At 32.6% G+C, this 15,517-nt stretch overlaps 1 protein-coding gene across 1 annotated transcript in view; it reads left to right on the forward strand.

Moving 5' to 3' along the window:
* Positions 1-15,517, forward strand: part of LOC127725997 (adhesion G protein-coupled receptor B1-like) — a 294,287-nt gene that overhangs the window by 273,360 nt on the left and 5,410 nt on the right. The window contains exon 26 of the mRNA XM_052233296.1: positions 12,240-12,320. Coding sequence (XP_052089256.1) covers positions 12,240-12,320 — 81 coding nt within the window. The remainder of the gene's footprint in view (positions 1-12,239; positions 12,321-15,517) is intronic.

Below are 15,517 nucleotides of genomic sequence, written 5' to 3' on the forward strand. Positions count from 1 at the left end.
ATAGATATTCCTTACTGTTAGCAGCTGTTTTTGAATTTTATTTCAGGTGAATCTTGTTATACTTGCTTTAGTTATAAGGACTTTGTTTAGGACTATGAGTAGTAAAGCTGGTAGATCACAACAATCAAAATCAACACTAGAAAAAACAAAGTAAGTGTTCTACTACCTAATGTCAGCACTTGCATAATATAAAAGTGGATTTTAAGAATAGAGAATCTAAGATTCTAATGCAATTTTAATGTAACAATTGTTTTCATTGGCTAAAAGTTAACGTCAAATCCACAGTTGACCAGTCGTAACTAAGGAGGGACCCGCCATTTTGAATCGATTGGATCAACAAATGTTCGATTACTACAATATTATCGAAAATAAAACAACACCTACCTCAAAATCAACGTTTTGATGTGATTTTATCCAAATTTGAATCGTAGAGGTAATGTAATTACCTTCAGTTTGTAAGTTTTCATTTGTATGACGTCACGTTTAGCCATGACGTCTTTGCGCCAAAATCATTTGTGAAGTTTCGCAGAATTTTATTTTATTTCAAATTTAAACATTTTTTCAAGCTCTAACATATTATTTCTTTTTGTAATGCATTAGAATTGGAATAACAGTACTATAGTTGAAGCGTTACCACAGTCAGTTTTGATTTGACAATCGCAAATTTCCATTTTACTGTCTCCGCTACGCGTCGCCAGTAAAACTGCATTTGCGACCATCAAATCGCCAATTGACGGGGACAACTCTTCAACTACAGTACTGTTATTCCTTAGTTGTATTTAGTAGTTTGATAAACAGAAATCATATGGAACATTTAATATCATATTAAAGAATCAGAAATAAAAACATTTGGTGATGACAAGTAAAAAATATAACCAGAATGCTCAGCACAGTGTTTAACAATGAGTATCAACTCAATTAAACAAAGAATTCATGAAGCTGTATGCTAAACACTATTTAATTACAACTTTAAATCAGCCAAATTGTTAATTTAAATTAAAAAACTATAAGAATAAAAGTTCATGTGATGATGCTATCAGCCCCAGCAGAACACAGCATAATATTACTGATACTTAGATTGAGTTGCTATTATGAATCATATAAGATTTCAGGGGAGTAATTCAACTTGCTCATTTTATGGAACATTTTGTTCATTCATCCATTAGCAAACTGGCCCAAACAGCTAGTGTAAGCTATTGCAATAACATGGTGTCCATCTTTTGTGGTCTATCGTCCATCTGTTGTTTTTCAAGAATCTTCCCTGAAACTCATGAAGTGAAGTTATTGCCCTTGCATGATTTTTACCAATTTTTTGTGTGTTTGTTGCTCTTTTCTTGATAACTATTATAGATTTAATTATAAATTTTAATCAGCAAAAATTCTAACTAGCTTTTTGTCTCACCTAGACAAAACGACTGAAGGTTGCAATTCTGTAAATATAGACAATGCAATTTCCCATAGGTACTCCCTTTGCGGCTAAAACTGTGACACTTTTACTATGAAGTTTCGTGAAAAATAATATACCTTCATATTTGGAACTCCTAAGAATTAAAATTTAGGCGCTACCATGTTTTTCTATACTGGTTACATTCCCAAGTGATGTCTCTATGAGATGAAACACAGAGATCATAAATGGGAACCAGTACATTAACAAATTAACATATCTATGAATATTATATATCTCCCCAAAAGAGGCGTGGTTTGAGAAACAGCTGTATTTACAAAGTGCAACCTATACAAACATTTATTCAAATAGAAAACCTTCTAAAAACACTTTTTCTCACAACAATACTTATTTATCAGAATTATAGCCTTAAGGAAATCACTGCAAATACTCTAAGTTTCCTTTTACAGTACATTTTATACTCCTACCCCTATTTCAGTTTTTTAAAGAATTTGAAAACAAGACTTTAATCATTGCCAGCTTACCCTATGTGCATGTTTTCTGACATGAAATGTCTAAAACATGTTTGAAACTATTCTGATAACAAATTGAAAGCATTTTAGAATACTATAAATGTATTGTTTAATAGTTAATCATTCCAACATTCAAGATTATACAAAGTATCCAATCCTGCCTGTGTCTCCAGTCCACATCTTACTGTATGCCTATTTGTCAATGAAAGTTCACAATTTATGTCTCAAATGGTCAGTTAAGAATTCTTGTCACAACAGTATCATCTCTAACCATATAACTAACATAAGTTAGTTAATGTATGAACTAGAAGTGTCTAAACAAAGCCATATTTGCAAAATTGTATTTAAGAAGATATCAGTCTGGTGCATAAATTCACTTAAAGTTTGATAGAAATGACTGCTTACATCTTATTTTTGCATAACTTTCCAGCACAGTTATTGTTTTGTTTACAAAAGACCTTGAAAATAATAAAATCATAGCATTTACAAGTTAAATTATCTGTTTAATGACCCAGGGTAGGCATTTTTTTCCTTTTTTTTCCCCCTGGGGCCTCACATTTCCTTAATATTTTCCCAGTTTCTAGCAATGTGGAGTATTTAGTATATATTTAGGATAGAACACACTATTGTAAGTTTTATTGAGGTCTTTTTGTGATTCTAGCTTGTACTTTTTAATGCCACGGTCACAAAAAAAACACATTTAGGTGTTACGGCTTACTTTTGGGTTATCGACAGAACAAAAATAACCTAACAAAATTATTTAGGAAGGATCAACGAGTTGCAATGACTGCAAAAAGTAAATATAAGCACTTCTAAACAATTTAAATCACAAAAAGGCATATATTATGAATTTATTTTGAATTCAGGGCTTTAAGTAAACCATGCATACTGTAAACTGTGAATTTATGCTGAGTCATCATAGTTAAGGCTCAGGATTTTCTCAATCTTCATGAAATATTTATAAAACTTCATATTTGAGTTAAATTCTTTAAAATCTCTGAGATAAACCAGATTTTGTGAAATTCTGTATGTTCTATTTTTTAACCCTATATAGGTTGCAATTCTGTAAATATAGACAATGCAATTTCCCATAGGAACTCCCTTTGCGGCTAAAACTGTGACACTTTTACTATGAAGTTTCGTGAAAAATAATATCCCAGAACGGAAAGTTTATATGCACTACTATTTTATTCAAAGGTCAAAATATAGGGCTGTGCGGCATATTTTCAACATTTATATGCCCTGAACTTCTAAGAGTTTAAACTAATACTAAAATTCTATACTACCCTTACCTTCATATTTGGAACTCCTAAGAATTAAAATTTAGGCGCTACCATGTTTTTCTATACTGGTTACATTCCCAAGTGATGTCTCTATGAGATGAAACACAGAGATCATAAATGGGAACCAGTACATTAACAAATTAACATATCTATGAATATTATATATCTCCCCAAAAGAGGCGTGGTTTGAGAAACAGCTGTATTTACAAAGTGCAACCTGAAGGCGTTCTGTTTCCAGCAGCATTGACAATGTCAACAATGTATTATTTTGTTATTAGGTCAGTTTCTGAGGAATCATTAGTGTTAGGTCAATGATATAAGGTACGGTTTGCAGTTGCATTAGCATTTGGTACTTCATTTCCATGGAGATAATTTGGTACCACCTCTCTTAGTCTTGGTTAATTAACTTTGAATTTTTGCATAGTTTACATGTTAAAGTTTGTGATTAGATCAAAATATGATACTTTTGTTAAATCAATGATATTTGGTATTTCCTGCCAGTCATGGTTCATTGACTTTGAATGTTTTCCTTGTTGACATGTTTAAATATTGTCCTTTTAATTTCAGCATTCCTTGTTGGACTGATTGCCAATTTGAGGGTTTATTTTTTTTTTGCCAAACTCACAATAGATAGTTTTTGATTGACAGAATTCAAGCAATATTGGAGGTCAATGTGCACAAGATCCTTCAATAAATCAGCCAAGTTCAACTCGCTATACTGACCACTAGAATTAAAATAGAGTTGTTTTTCATAACGATTTTAATAGCCTTGCTCAATTAATCATCACAATCTAGTAAGGATCTCTTATCAAACTTGTTTGTACCACACATTTCGATTTGGTTAAGAAAATCAGCCAGTTACACCTCTAAAATGGAGGCCAATGAAATAAATCAAACTCAAATTATGTAATATGGAAAAAGAATCTTTAAATACTTTATAAAATATAATAACAGTATAAACTTTTTTTTGTAGAACCGGTGTAAGAAGTATTTGTGTACTAGCTCCTTTGTTTGGTGTTACATGGGTATTTGGCGTACTATCTATGTCAAAAGATTTGGTAGCATTCCAATATCTTTTTGCAATATTCAGCTCATTACAGGTATTTACTGATCTTTTTAAAATTAACATAATTATTTGATGGTAGAAAAACAGAAGTAAGCAGAGGGGTAATCAAAAACCATAAGTGAAAGTAACACAACACACTCATCTAGAAAAAATACAAGTAGCCAAGTCCTAAAAACATCACAGAAACATACACAAACCTCCACACATAGCAGGTGTGAACTCAGGAGTAGCCAAGTCCTCAAAACACTACAAAGAAACATACACAAACCGCTACACATAACAGGTGTGAACTCAGGAGTAGCCAAGTCCTCAAAACACTACAAAGAAACATACACAAACCGCCACACATAGCAGGTGTGAACTCAGGAGTAGCCAAGTCCTCAAAACACTACAAAGAAACATACACAAACCGCCATACATAGCAGGTGTGAACTCAGGAGTAGCCAAGTCCTCAAAACACTACAAAGAAACATACACAAACCTCTGCACATAGCAGGTGTGAACAAAGGAGTAGCCAAGTCCTCAAAACACTACAAAGAAACATACACAAACCTCTGCACATAGCAGGTGTGAACTCAGGAGTAGCCAAGTCCTCAAAACACTACACAGAAACACACAAACCGCCACACATAGCAAGTGTGAACTCAGGAGTAGCTAAGTCCTCAAAACGCTACAAAGAAACATACACAAACCGCCACACATAGCAGGTGTGAACTCAGGAGTAGCCAAGTCCTCAAAACACTACAAAGAAACATACACAAACCTCTGCACATAGCAGGTGTGAACTCAGGAGTAGCCAAGTCCTCAAAACACAACAAAGAAACATACACAAGCCTCTGCACATAGCAGGTGTGAACTCAGGAGTAGCAAAGTCCTCAAACCACTACACAGAAACATACACAAACCTCTGCACATAGCAGGTGTGAACTCATGAGTAGCCAAGTCCTAAAAACACTACACAGAAACATACACAAACCTCCGCACATAGCAGGTGTGAACTCAGGAGTAGCCAAGTCCTCAAAACACTACACAGAAACATACACAAACCGCCACACATAGCAGGTGTGAACTTGGGAGTAGCCAAGTCCTCAAAACACTACACAGAAATATACACAAACTTCCACACATAGCAGGTGTGAACACGGGAGTAGCCAAGTCCTCAAAACACTACGCAGAAATATACACAAACCTCCTCACATAGCAGGTGTGAACTCAGGAGTAGCAAAGTCCTCAAAACCTTACACAGAAACATACACAAACCGCTACACATAGCAGGTGTGAACTCAGATGCTCTGAAAAGGTTCAGCAATTCCTACTTCACTTGTGGTACCTGTCTTGTTGCTCATGGGAAGTAAACATTTAGTGAGAATTCACATTGAACTTCATTTAAACTCTGGCAGAGCACATCTGATATAAAAGTGTAGTCAAAGGGAGACAAGTCATGCCTTTTTTGTTGATATTTTCAAATTTGTTAAAAACAGCAAAGAAGATTTGCAATTTATATTCAATAAGCATTTATTGTTTACATTTATGAATATACATTTTTAAGTTACTCAGAACCACTATATTCAATTTTATAATTTTTCTTTTACAGGGATTTTTTATTTTCATATTTCACTGCCTAATGGACAAAAGGGTAAGCATATAAATAAAATAATATAGAATTAGTCTCATTTTCAAACAAGGCAACAACAGAAGACTGATAACAATAAAAACTGTCCTACTAAATGGACAGGTGAGACCATACTAGTAAGAAAACAACAATGACTTTAGAGCATTTACAAAACAGAAAACTTTACTTTATTTTTATGCCCCACCTAGGGGCATTATGGTTTTCGTTCTGTGCGTCTGATTGTCTGTCTGTCCCGCTTCAGGTTAAAGTTTTTGGTCAAGGTAGTTTTTGATGAAGTTGAAGTCTATTCAACTTGAAACTTAGTACACATGTTCCCTATGTTATGATCTTTCTAATTTTAATGCCAAATTAGAGTTTTGACCCCAATTTCACGGTCCACTGAACATAGAAAATGATAGTGTGAGTGGGGCATCTGTGTACTATGGACACATTCTTGTTTAAAAGTTATACTACACAGACTAAAACTAAAGGTGCTTTTGGATGCTCCAGATGGACACAGGAGGATTAACCAGATAGAATATTCATTCACATCTTTTACTAGTAATTGCTTATGAAATTTATTTTCAATTTTGCTTTTTCTTTTTTAATATAAGCCAACATCATAAAAGTTTAGGGAAACACGGCATATGAGAATGAATTAACAGTAAGGTCAGATTTTGGAATTTAGACAGCCCTTGGTTATGTGTCATAATTATCTCCTCAAAAATCACTGGTACATTTTTGAGAACCATTTTCATATATGCATTTTAAGCTTCTAAGGAACACATTATTTGAATTCTGTTTCACATGATGCTAAAAAAAAGCAACGATGAAACTGACTATTATAAACACATTACTTATGTAGAGTTATCTCCCTTAACACAAGTCTGACTTCCTTTAGATTTAAGGGGCCTCGGTCCCCGAGTGGTCTAAGTAGTCCAACTACTGTATCACTAGCCTGTCAACACAGGTTGTGAGTTGGAATCAGGCATGGGGCAGGTGCACTCGACACCAATTTTAATTGACTAGGATTGTAAGTTTTCGTACCGAAGGTCCATGGTTCTCTCCAGGCACTCTGGCTTCCTCCACCAACAAAAACTAACTGCTATGACATAGCACAATAGTGTTGAAAGTTGTGTTAAACACCAATCAATCAATCAATCAACCCTTTAGATTTATACTATTTGTATACAATTCATGAAAGTCAAAAACCTAAAATATTTGTTTTGATGTTTAAAGGTAAACGAGGCAATTAAACACCATAATAAGAAGAAAAAAACCTCTCGTTTTGACTCCTTTTCAAACACGGTAAGTCATTTTATTCACTTTATTTTGATTTAGGAGCTACATATCACTGTGTATAAAAGCCTTAACAGGATTCTACCCGTACCAATACAGATACAGATACAGATATAAATAGCTGATTTTATAGACAGACATACTCTAGTTTTAGTCAATTTACTTGCATAGTGATAAAAACTTAAAATAATAACAGCTCTAAATTATAAATCTTTCATTCATAGCAGATGAAGATAAGACAACAAAGCTAATTCTATGGTTATTACACCATGGGTTACTAGATGACTTTGAAATAATACTATAATGACACATTTTCATTTACCTTGATTAAGTAAGAAACAAATATCTGTTTAAGACCATCAATACATTTGTATATTGGTCTTGAGTTAAAAAAAAAATTGCAAAGGATCTAAAGTCTGGAAGGATAGACAATAACTTAGTGAGAAAAAAAAAGCATTGCTAAAAAAATGTTACTAAAAACTGGAGATGAATGTAGCTGCTCATGAAGGATAAGCAGTTCCTACTAGTGTTGCTAATGACTTATAAAAATCAGGTTGTAAGTCACATTCAAGATGCAGGAGGAATTGATGCACATCTGTTATTGTAAATGCTTTCAAACTTAATGTTCTCATTATAATTCTTATTTCAAAAAAAGTGTAAACATTTGAGTTAACTTCAACAATATTCAAAGATGTGTTCAGAAATCAGGCCAAAACGATTATTTTTATGAGAGTTGTGCCCCATTGGAAATGTAAATTCTATGAAAACTGACATTGGAAACACACTTAAACCAACATTTCTAATTGAACTTAAAACAATAGATGTCAAAGGTAAACATCAGTTATATCTTGGATGAGTTCAAAAATACGGGACAGATGATTATTTTTAGGGCACCTGTTACCCATGGAAATATCAAAATTGTAAGCACTCAAACACCTACATTTTTCATCCTAGTTTGATGAAACACATGTCAAATGTTCACACCAGTAACATATGTCAGTTTGAAAGTTAGCACCAATCAAAATCCATTTTGTATACACTCTTGTGTCATAATTTCTCAAAATCAAATTCATATCAGCAAATAGTTGTAAATCAGGGCCAATAGATTATGTTAGGGACTTATGTTCCTTGGGAATATAAATAATATGGAAAATCAACATTGTGTCTGCCTTTGACCTACATTTCTCAGGGGAGATTTAATGAGACGGATGTCAAAGGTTAACATCTGCAATATCTTTAATGAGTTGGAGAGTCAATATGTTTTTTTGTTGTTTTTGAGTTATGCACTTTTGAAATGTATAAATATTATGGAAAATCGGTATTGTAAGTGCTCACATACGTACATTTATTATTGGAGTGTAATGATTTTATGTCAGGTTTACTTCAACTATATTTCAGATTAATTAGAAAAATACATTTGAGGGAGTTATTCCCCATTGAAATGTAAGATATTTGGAAAATTTCATTTTATATATATGTTCACATCAGGTCACAAAGACACGACTAACAACCAAAAAAAGTTTTATTGAAGGATCTAAAACAAGTAAAAAAAGTAAGTAACTGATTATTGATTTCATCTGTCTTAATTCTCAATAGCAAAAAATGACCTAGAATTATTATAATATACTTTTGAGCAAGCATGCACCAGTTGTTAATATTCTCAGCTCCAAAAGGGACAATGGCATGTCTCTCCATCCTTTTATGGTGTTATCCAAATTTATTGTAAAGGTGGTTGTTTGATTAGTCCATTTCTCAGTAATCCATAAGTACGTATGAATTATATTTCATCACTTCAATACTGTAAATTCAGAAATTATTGCGATGTTTTTATTATTGCGAAAAATACGACAGGGTTATAATCACAATAATTTAAACTCGCTTTATGAAATTTTTTATATGAATTAAACAGGATTTTTCTCAATATCGCAAAAATTAAAATTGCATTTTAGTCTACAATGACAAAATCGCAATAATAAATGCACGCAATAATTTCTAAATTTACAGTACTCTTTAATAGTACAAGATTGGTAAATAAGATTTGAGCCATCCTGCTGTATCTTCACGGTTGATTGAAATCTAATATTTCAATAGTGACCCATACACATTTATGTCACTGTGACCTACTTCCAATTGCCATAACTATATGCCTACTAAGGATTTTTGGATTAACTGCTTTACCTCTGTCCTTCTTTGTTGAGGCCTTACACTTTTCTGTTGAAATGAATCAGAGCTTCTTGAAATGTGAACAAGCTCATATTGGTTACTTGTACGGTATGACATGATTTTAGATTTGCCACTTAGTTACTTCCTGTTTGCCTCTTACATGCATGTTATTTACAGTGATGCACACATATGAGAAATTATTTTTACCTGTTATGTTAGCCACTAAAAGTCAGAGCTTCATATTTGTGAGCTATACTGTGTGACAAATTTCAGGTCTGTTTTTTCGCCTACTTCCTGTTTGCTGCATACTTGTATGTTCTTTGCATTGATACACATGTAAGAATATGAGAAATTTTGTCACATTTTTCTCAGCAGCTACATGTTGAAGCTTTTGGTACTTAACTTAATAATGAAAAGATTCAGTGTGACTCATTTTCAGATCTGTCACTTATCTACTTCCTATAAGCAAAATACACTATTTTTCTTTGGGTTGATGTGACCGTCTTAAACTTGCAGTGAGGTGAGAGTTTTTTTGTCTGTGTTGAAGACCTGACTGTGACTTTGATATGAAGAACAGCAATAAAAGTGCTGTTTCTTTGCTTTTTGTGTGTTGTTTGCTGTGCATGTACTGATTTTGTGTCATGGATAGATACCCCATATCGTTTTTTTTCTATTATATGCACATAATAGCGTGCTGATGTATAGTACTATCAAGTTTAAACTGGTAAGCTAATACATGTGCTTAACCTTGTTCTGTTGTCTGCTTCCACATTGTTTGGTATATGTATTTCCTTTTATTCAAATGCAACAGTGGGTGTATAAATCATCATGTTACTCATATTTTGAATTTAAGGGAAATTTGAGGGATGTTTAAGAAACACATAAACAATTTGTGTGTCTTTTTTGTTTACTATTTATTTCTATTTCATGTCTATAGCAAGGTCATGGCCATAAATAATACATGTATTGGTACCTTCTCCATACTTTATATTTGCACATGGTATTACTAATACTTCACACAATTCCTGCATATTAACCTAAAAGGTCATATCTCAGAGATCATGGTCAAAGCTGATACTTGTATTCTATGATGTCCAGATCATTTCCTGGTAGGGTACAATTGATGCCCTTTACTAATGAATATGTCTTGACCTTGAATTAGTTTTCTCATCTTCATATTTAGAAGGTCAAAGTCATGGCTGGCAGGTCAAGTTCACAATTCATATACATCAGTTGAAATATTGTCAGTGCAATATCTAAGTAATACCTGCTTTGAATTAATAGGCATTTCACACAATTGTTATTAATGACCACTACATCCATCTTTATCTTTTTACTTTATTCCTAATTAGATGGTCATGTCACATCTTGTAAATTGTTAAAACAAAGACCAACCATTATGGAAATTTACTTTGGATTCAGATGTTCCATAAAAAATCTAGTAAAGGGATATTTTCCATAATCTTTCCTCATGACTAACAGTAATGTCATTGACCTTAAGTCATCTTGTTTAGTAATATGTATTCTTTGAAAGTTGTATTGTTTGGAACATTTAAAAACACATATTCCTATATGAAGAGTTGATTTTTAACAAGGAAGTACCTCCAGCCAGAATGGATAGACCAATAGTGGAGCTTGTTTGTGTCATAAAGATACATTGAAGATACATTTCAAAAAATGTGAATGAATATTTTCTTAATGTGTATAAAACTTTCTATGCATTTTTTCATCAATATTAATTATTCCTGAAAAGAAAAAGAGAGAAACCTTTTAAAAGATAGCTTATGTTTAATTTCAGAAACTGATTCTAGTGTACTTAATACCAATGAGCTGGAAAAGCCATATGACAAAGATCTGAACAATAACCTTAATAATAACCTGGTCAGTATAATCTTAATTAATATTCTATTATAAAGGTCACCTCTATTAAGTGAAAACCTGCCTTGTCAGGTTAGCCTCTTCTTGTCCTGCCTAAATCATACCTATTGATTTTGGACCTCAATTTATAGGTCACCTCTATTATAAGGTCAGTTTTCAATGGAGGTTGACCTTTATATGTAGGTTTGATTGTATTTATAAAAAATGAAGGGTTAATAAAACATCTGAAGCTTGCAGCATGGTCTTCCAAGCTTATGGATAGCCTTTGATTACGCCTCATGAAACTAAATACAAAATGCATGTCTTGTAGTAGAATGCTTGCCTTGATTGTGAGACATTGGTAAATTTGTTGTTTTGCTTTTTCCAGTATTTAGAAGTTCAAGCTAAAAGGTAAACCTCACAGTAATTTGTCCAGTATGGATGAATTTTCATTCTTTTGTACTGCTACTTTATGAACTATCATGTTAAAAAATATTTTGATCCAGTAAAAAGAAAGGTTCACTTTCATATAATATTAACATATTCTTGTCCAAAATAAAGTTGCATGATTTTATGGGTAATGTTAAATACCCTTCAGCTGTCATAATATTGATGATACAGACATTGATATAGATATTGCTTACTTTTATAGCCGACTATACGGTATATGATTTTCTCATTGTTGAAGGCCGTACGGTTGCCTATAATTGCTTAAACCCACTTCATTTGACCTTTTATAGCTGACTATACGGTATATGATTTTCTCATTGTTGAAGGCCGTACGGTTGCCTATAATTGCTTACCTCCACTTCATTTGAGCTTTGGTGGTTTGATGTCTCATTGGCAATCATACCATATCTCCTTATTTTTATATAAGTAAACTATTGGATAAATTTAAACTGATGTATTGTATGAGCAGTATCCAATCAGTGTTAGCAGAACTAATCAACAGTGAACAATATTAATTTTAACCCCGATTTGAAGTGTCCCCTTTAACACTGTAAAGAATGTTTTTATTGATGATATATGTTGTTGTTTGCAGCCAGAAAGAAAGGGGTCACTGTTAAACAAGCTTGGAGAGTCAGTCATGACAAGAAACCTGTCATCTCCAATAGGACAACAGGTAAGAATGATTCAAAAGTCACAAAATAATTAAACATTTTCATTTTTTTTCCTCTTTTGTTTCTTTTCTTTTCTATATTTGAATTTGTGCACAAAGAGTCAATTGTAACTTTGGAAATTCATGAAAATTTGAAATTGGAACTACAGCACCTTTTTTGCTTACAAAATGACAATTTTAACAAACTTAAGGGTATACCAAGAAGCATGAAACTTTTATATTAGGGCTAAGCAGAAATATTTTAAGTGAATTTATAATTCCAGTGAAATGAGTTTCTAAGACAGTATTTCTTCACACTTTGATCTTGATTCATTTCTTCATGCATTCTTATTTATCTGGGATGATTGCAAGACATTGGTATGATTTATAACTAGTTCACATGGAAAGAGAAGGAGATTGTTGAAATTTATAGTGAACTGTTTTATATCTTTCATTTCTCAATTGCTCCTGTAAAATCATACAAGAAACACTGGAACTATCTTGAATGAAGTGAATCAGTAATTCATAAACATATCTGATGTTGCTGCTGCATAGAACAAAATAGAGTGCACTGCTTACAAAAGATTTTATTTATATAACACTTTAGAGAGTTTGACACTTATTACTGGACATAACAAAAACATTGTACTTGTTAGGATTTAGGATTCTGTTTTGTCTTAGATTATGCAATGAGCATTAGGACTTTGCAATAGCTGCAATATATGGACATATCTTTTAATATACAGTTAACTCTTGTTGTCTCGAACTTGGTTGACTCGAAATTTCGGATGAGTCGAAGTTTTCTCATGGTCCCAAACTTTGTTCCATATAAATATATGTATTTCGACTCCTGATGAATCAAAATTGGATGAGTCGAAATTTCGGTTGAGTCGAACTAAATTTACGGTCCCAACGTTAAGGTGTAATACCACCATTGATTTTCCCCTATTAGTCTTTGTTAAATTTGCACTTTTCAAAAAATTATGCAGAATTCATTTTTGTTTCAAATAAAGAAATACTTGGCATGAGTAAAGTTTTATCCTGTCCAGTACTATAGAAAAAATTTCACATAACATTTCATTGCATATAAGAATATAACCATCACTGGAAGTTAACCAATCAAATTTTCCCCCTTTTTTAACCTGTGTACCATCTTTAGTAACCATGTAACCTCAAGTTTCCAAAATATTCTATAGAAACCCCAAATAAAAAAATAATGGTGCTTTGAAATACCCAATATATATGTTTATGACCCAGAAATGTTTTACTGCAATGAAATGTAAGATCAATTACCTACAACTGTCAAATTCAAGGGAATATTTTTTTTCGACCTATTTTCGTATGCAACCGGATGTGACGTACTATGATTTGGTGGTATTACACCTAAAGAAGACTTTTTTGTTAAATAAACAGAATGTGACTTTTTTCCTTTGTAATACTGGTTATTTCAAGCAGTCCTGTCAAGTTTTGTCATAATCAGTTCAATAGTTTGAGAAAAATCTAGTATAATGTAAGACGACATCTACAGCGATTCGAGCAAAGTTTCTTCAAAAATCCAAACCAAGCCCCATCATGATAGAATATAGTGTGGACCAATAAATGATCAAATATTTATCTCATCTGCCTACAAACAGTTGAATATGATACAAAAGATGACTTTAGGATGATAAATACTACTAATGGACCTCTTTGTCTTCCTTATAAGGTCTCTTTTGGTCCATTTATACCTCTCATTTCCTCAAAATTTCTACTTTTTAGGCCAATAAATAAAAAAAATTGGGGTAACTTTCACTCATTTATGATAGAAATGTTATAATAATTGATTAATTGAAGTATTCAAGCTGGATGAACTATCCGTATAAAAGTTTACTGTCTCCAAGGAGGTTTCAATAAGTCCTTACGTAAAACTTAAATTTACGCCGCGTTCCAGAGAGGGACATACAAAGCTTCTCTTTTGGTGAATAATTTTTTGTTACTGCTTTAAAAATACTTTCATTTACTTAAAACTATATATTTATTAAAGTATTTCTTAGGAAAATTTTTCTAGTAAAGCAGAATATGAGAAATAAGGAGAAAAAGCTCCCCAAAACTCTAAGTATGGCTTGTTCTGTCAACTAATATTCATGGTAAAGTCCTATTTCAAGGAAATTTTCTCATAAAATGTGTTTTGGAGACTCAATCCACTCAGAATATTTCATTATTTGTAATATTTCACTTAAATAGCAAGAAATTTTAACACATGAGAGTACTCACAAGGTCAAAGGTGCATGTACAGCTTCCCATAAAGAAGACTTTTTTGTTAAATAAACAGAATGTGACTTTTTTCCTTTGTAATACTGGTTATTTCAAGCAGTCCTGTCAAGTTTTGTCATAATCAGTTCAATAGTTTGAGAAAAATCTAGTATAATGTAAGACGACATCTACAGCGATTCGAGCAAAGTTTCTTCAAAAATCCAAACCAAGCCGCATCATGATAGAATATAGTGTGGACCAATAAATGATCAAATATTTATCTCATCTGCCTACAAACAGTTGAATATGATACAAAAGATGACTTTAGGATGATAAATACTACTAATGGACCTCTTTGTCTTCCTTATAAGGTCTCTTTTGGTCCATTTATACCTCTCATTTCCTCAAAATTTCTACTTTTTAGGCCAATAAATAAAAAAATTTGGGGTAACTTTCACTCATTTATGATAGAAATGTTATAATAATTGATTAATTGAAGTATTCAAGCTGAATGAACTATCCGTATAAAAGTTTACTGTCTCCAAGGAGGTTTCAAACTGTCAAATTCAAGGGAATATTTTTTTTCGACCTATTTTCGTATGCAACCGGATGTGACGTACTATGGTCCGGGTACACAGTTATCGTCCTTTGATTTTCGTTGTCCACGAATATAGTCCCTAGTGTGGACAGTGTGTTACTTGTCGATTTTTTTTATACCCCTTCCGAATTTATTTCTCCATGTTTTATGACTCAAATAGTAAGTAGGGGGGTGAAATGACACTGTAAAAAAATTTGGGTCATGAATTTTAAAGTAAAGTAGTGATTTGGTCCAGCTGAAAAATGTTAAAAATTAGCACTTCGGAAGCTGTCAAAAGATTTGAAGACCCCCTTAGCATGAAATTGTCCATATTTTGAGTTAGAGCCGATGAAGTTTTCTATAATTTTGATATAATTTGTCCCAAAAGTAGTACAACACACTGTAAAAATAT

The sequence above is a fragment of the Mytilus californianus genome, unplaced genomic scaffold, assembly GCF_021869535.1.
Source record: "Mytilus californianus isolate M0D057914Y unplaced genomic scaffold, xbMytCali1.0.p SCAF_15, whole genome shotgun sequence".
Taxonomy (NCBI): Eukaryota; Metazoa; Mollusca; class Bivalvia; order Mytilida; family Mytilidae; genus Mytilus; species Mytilus californianus.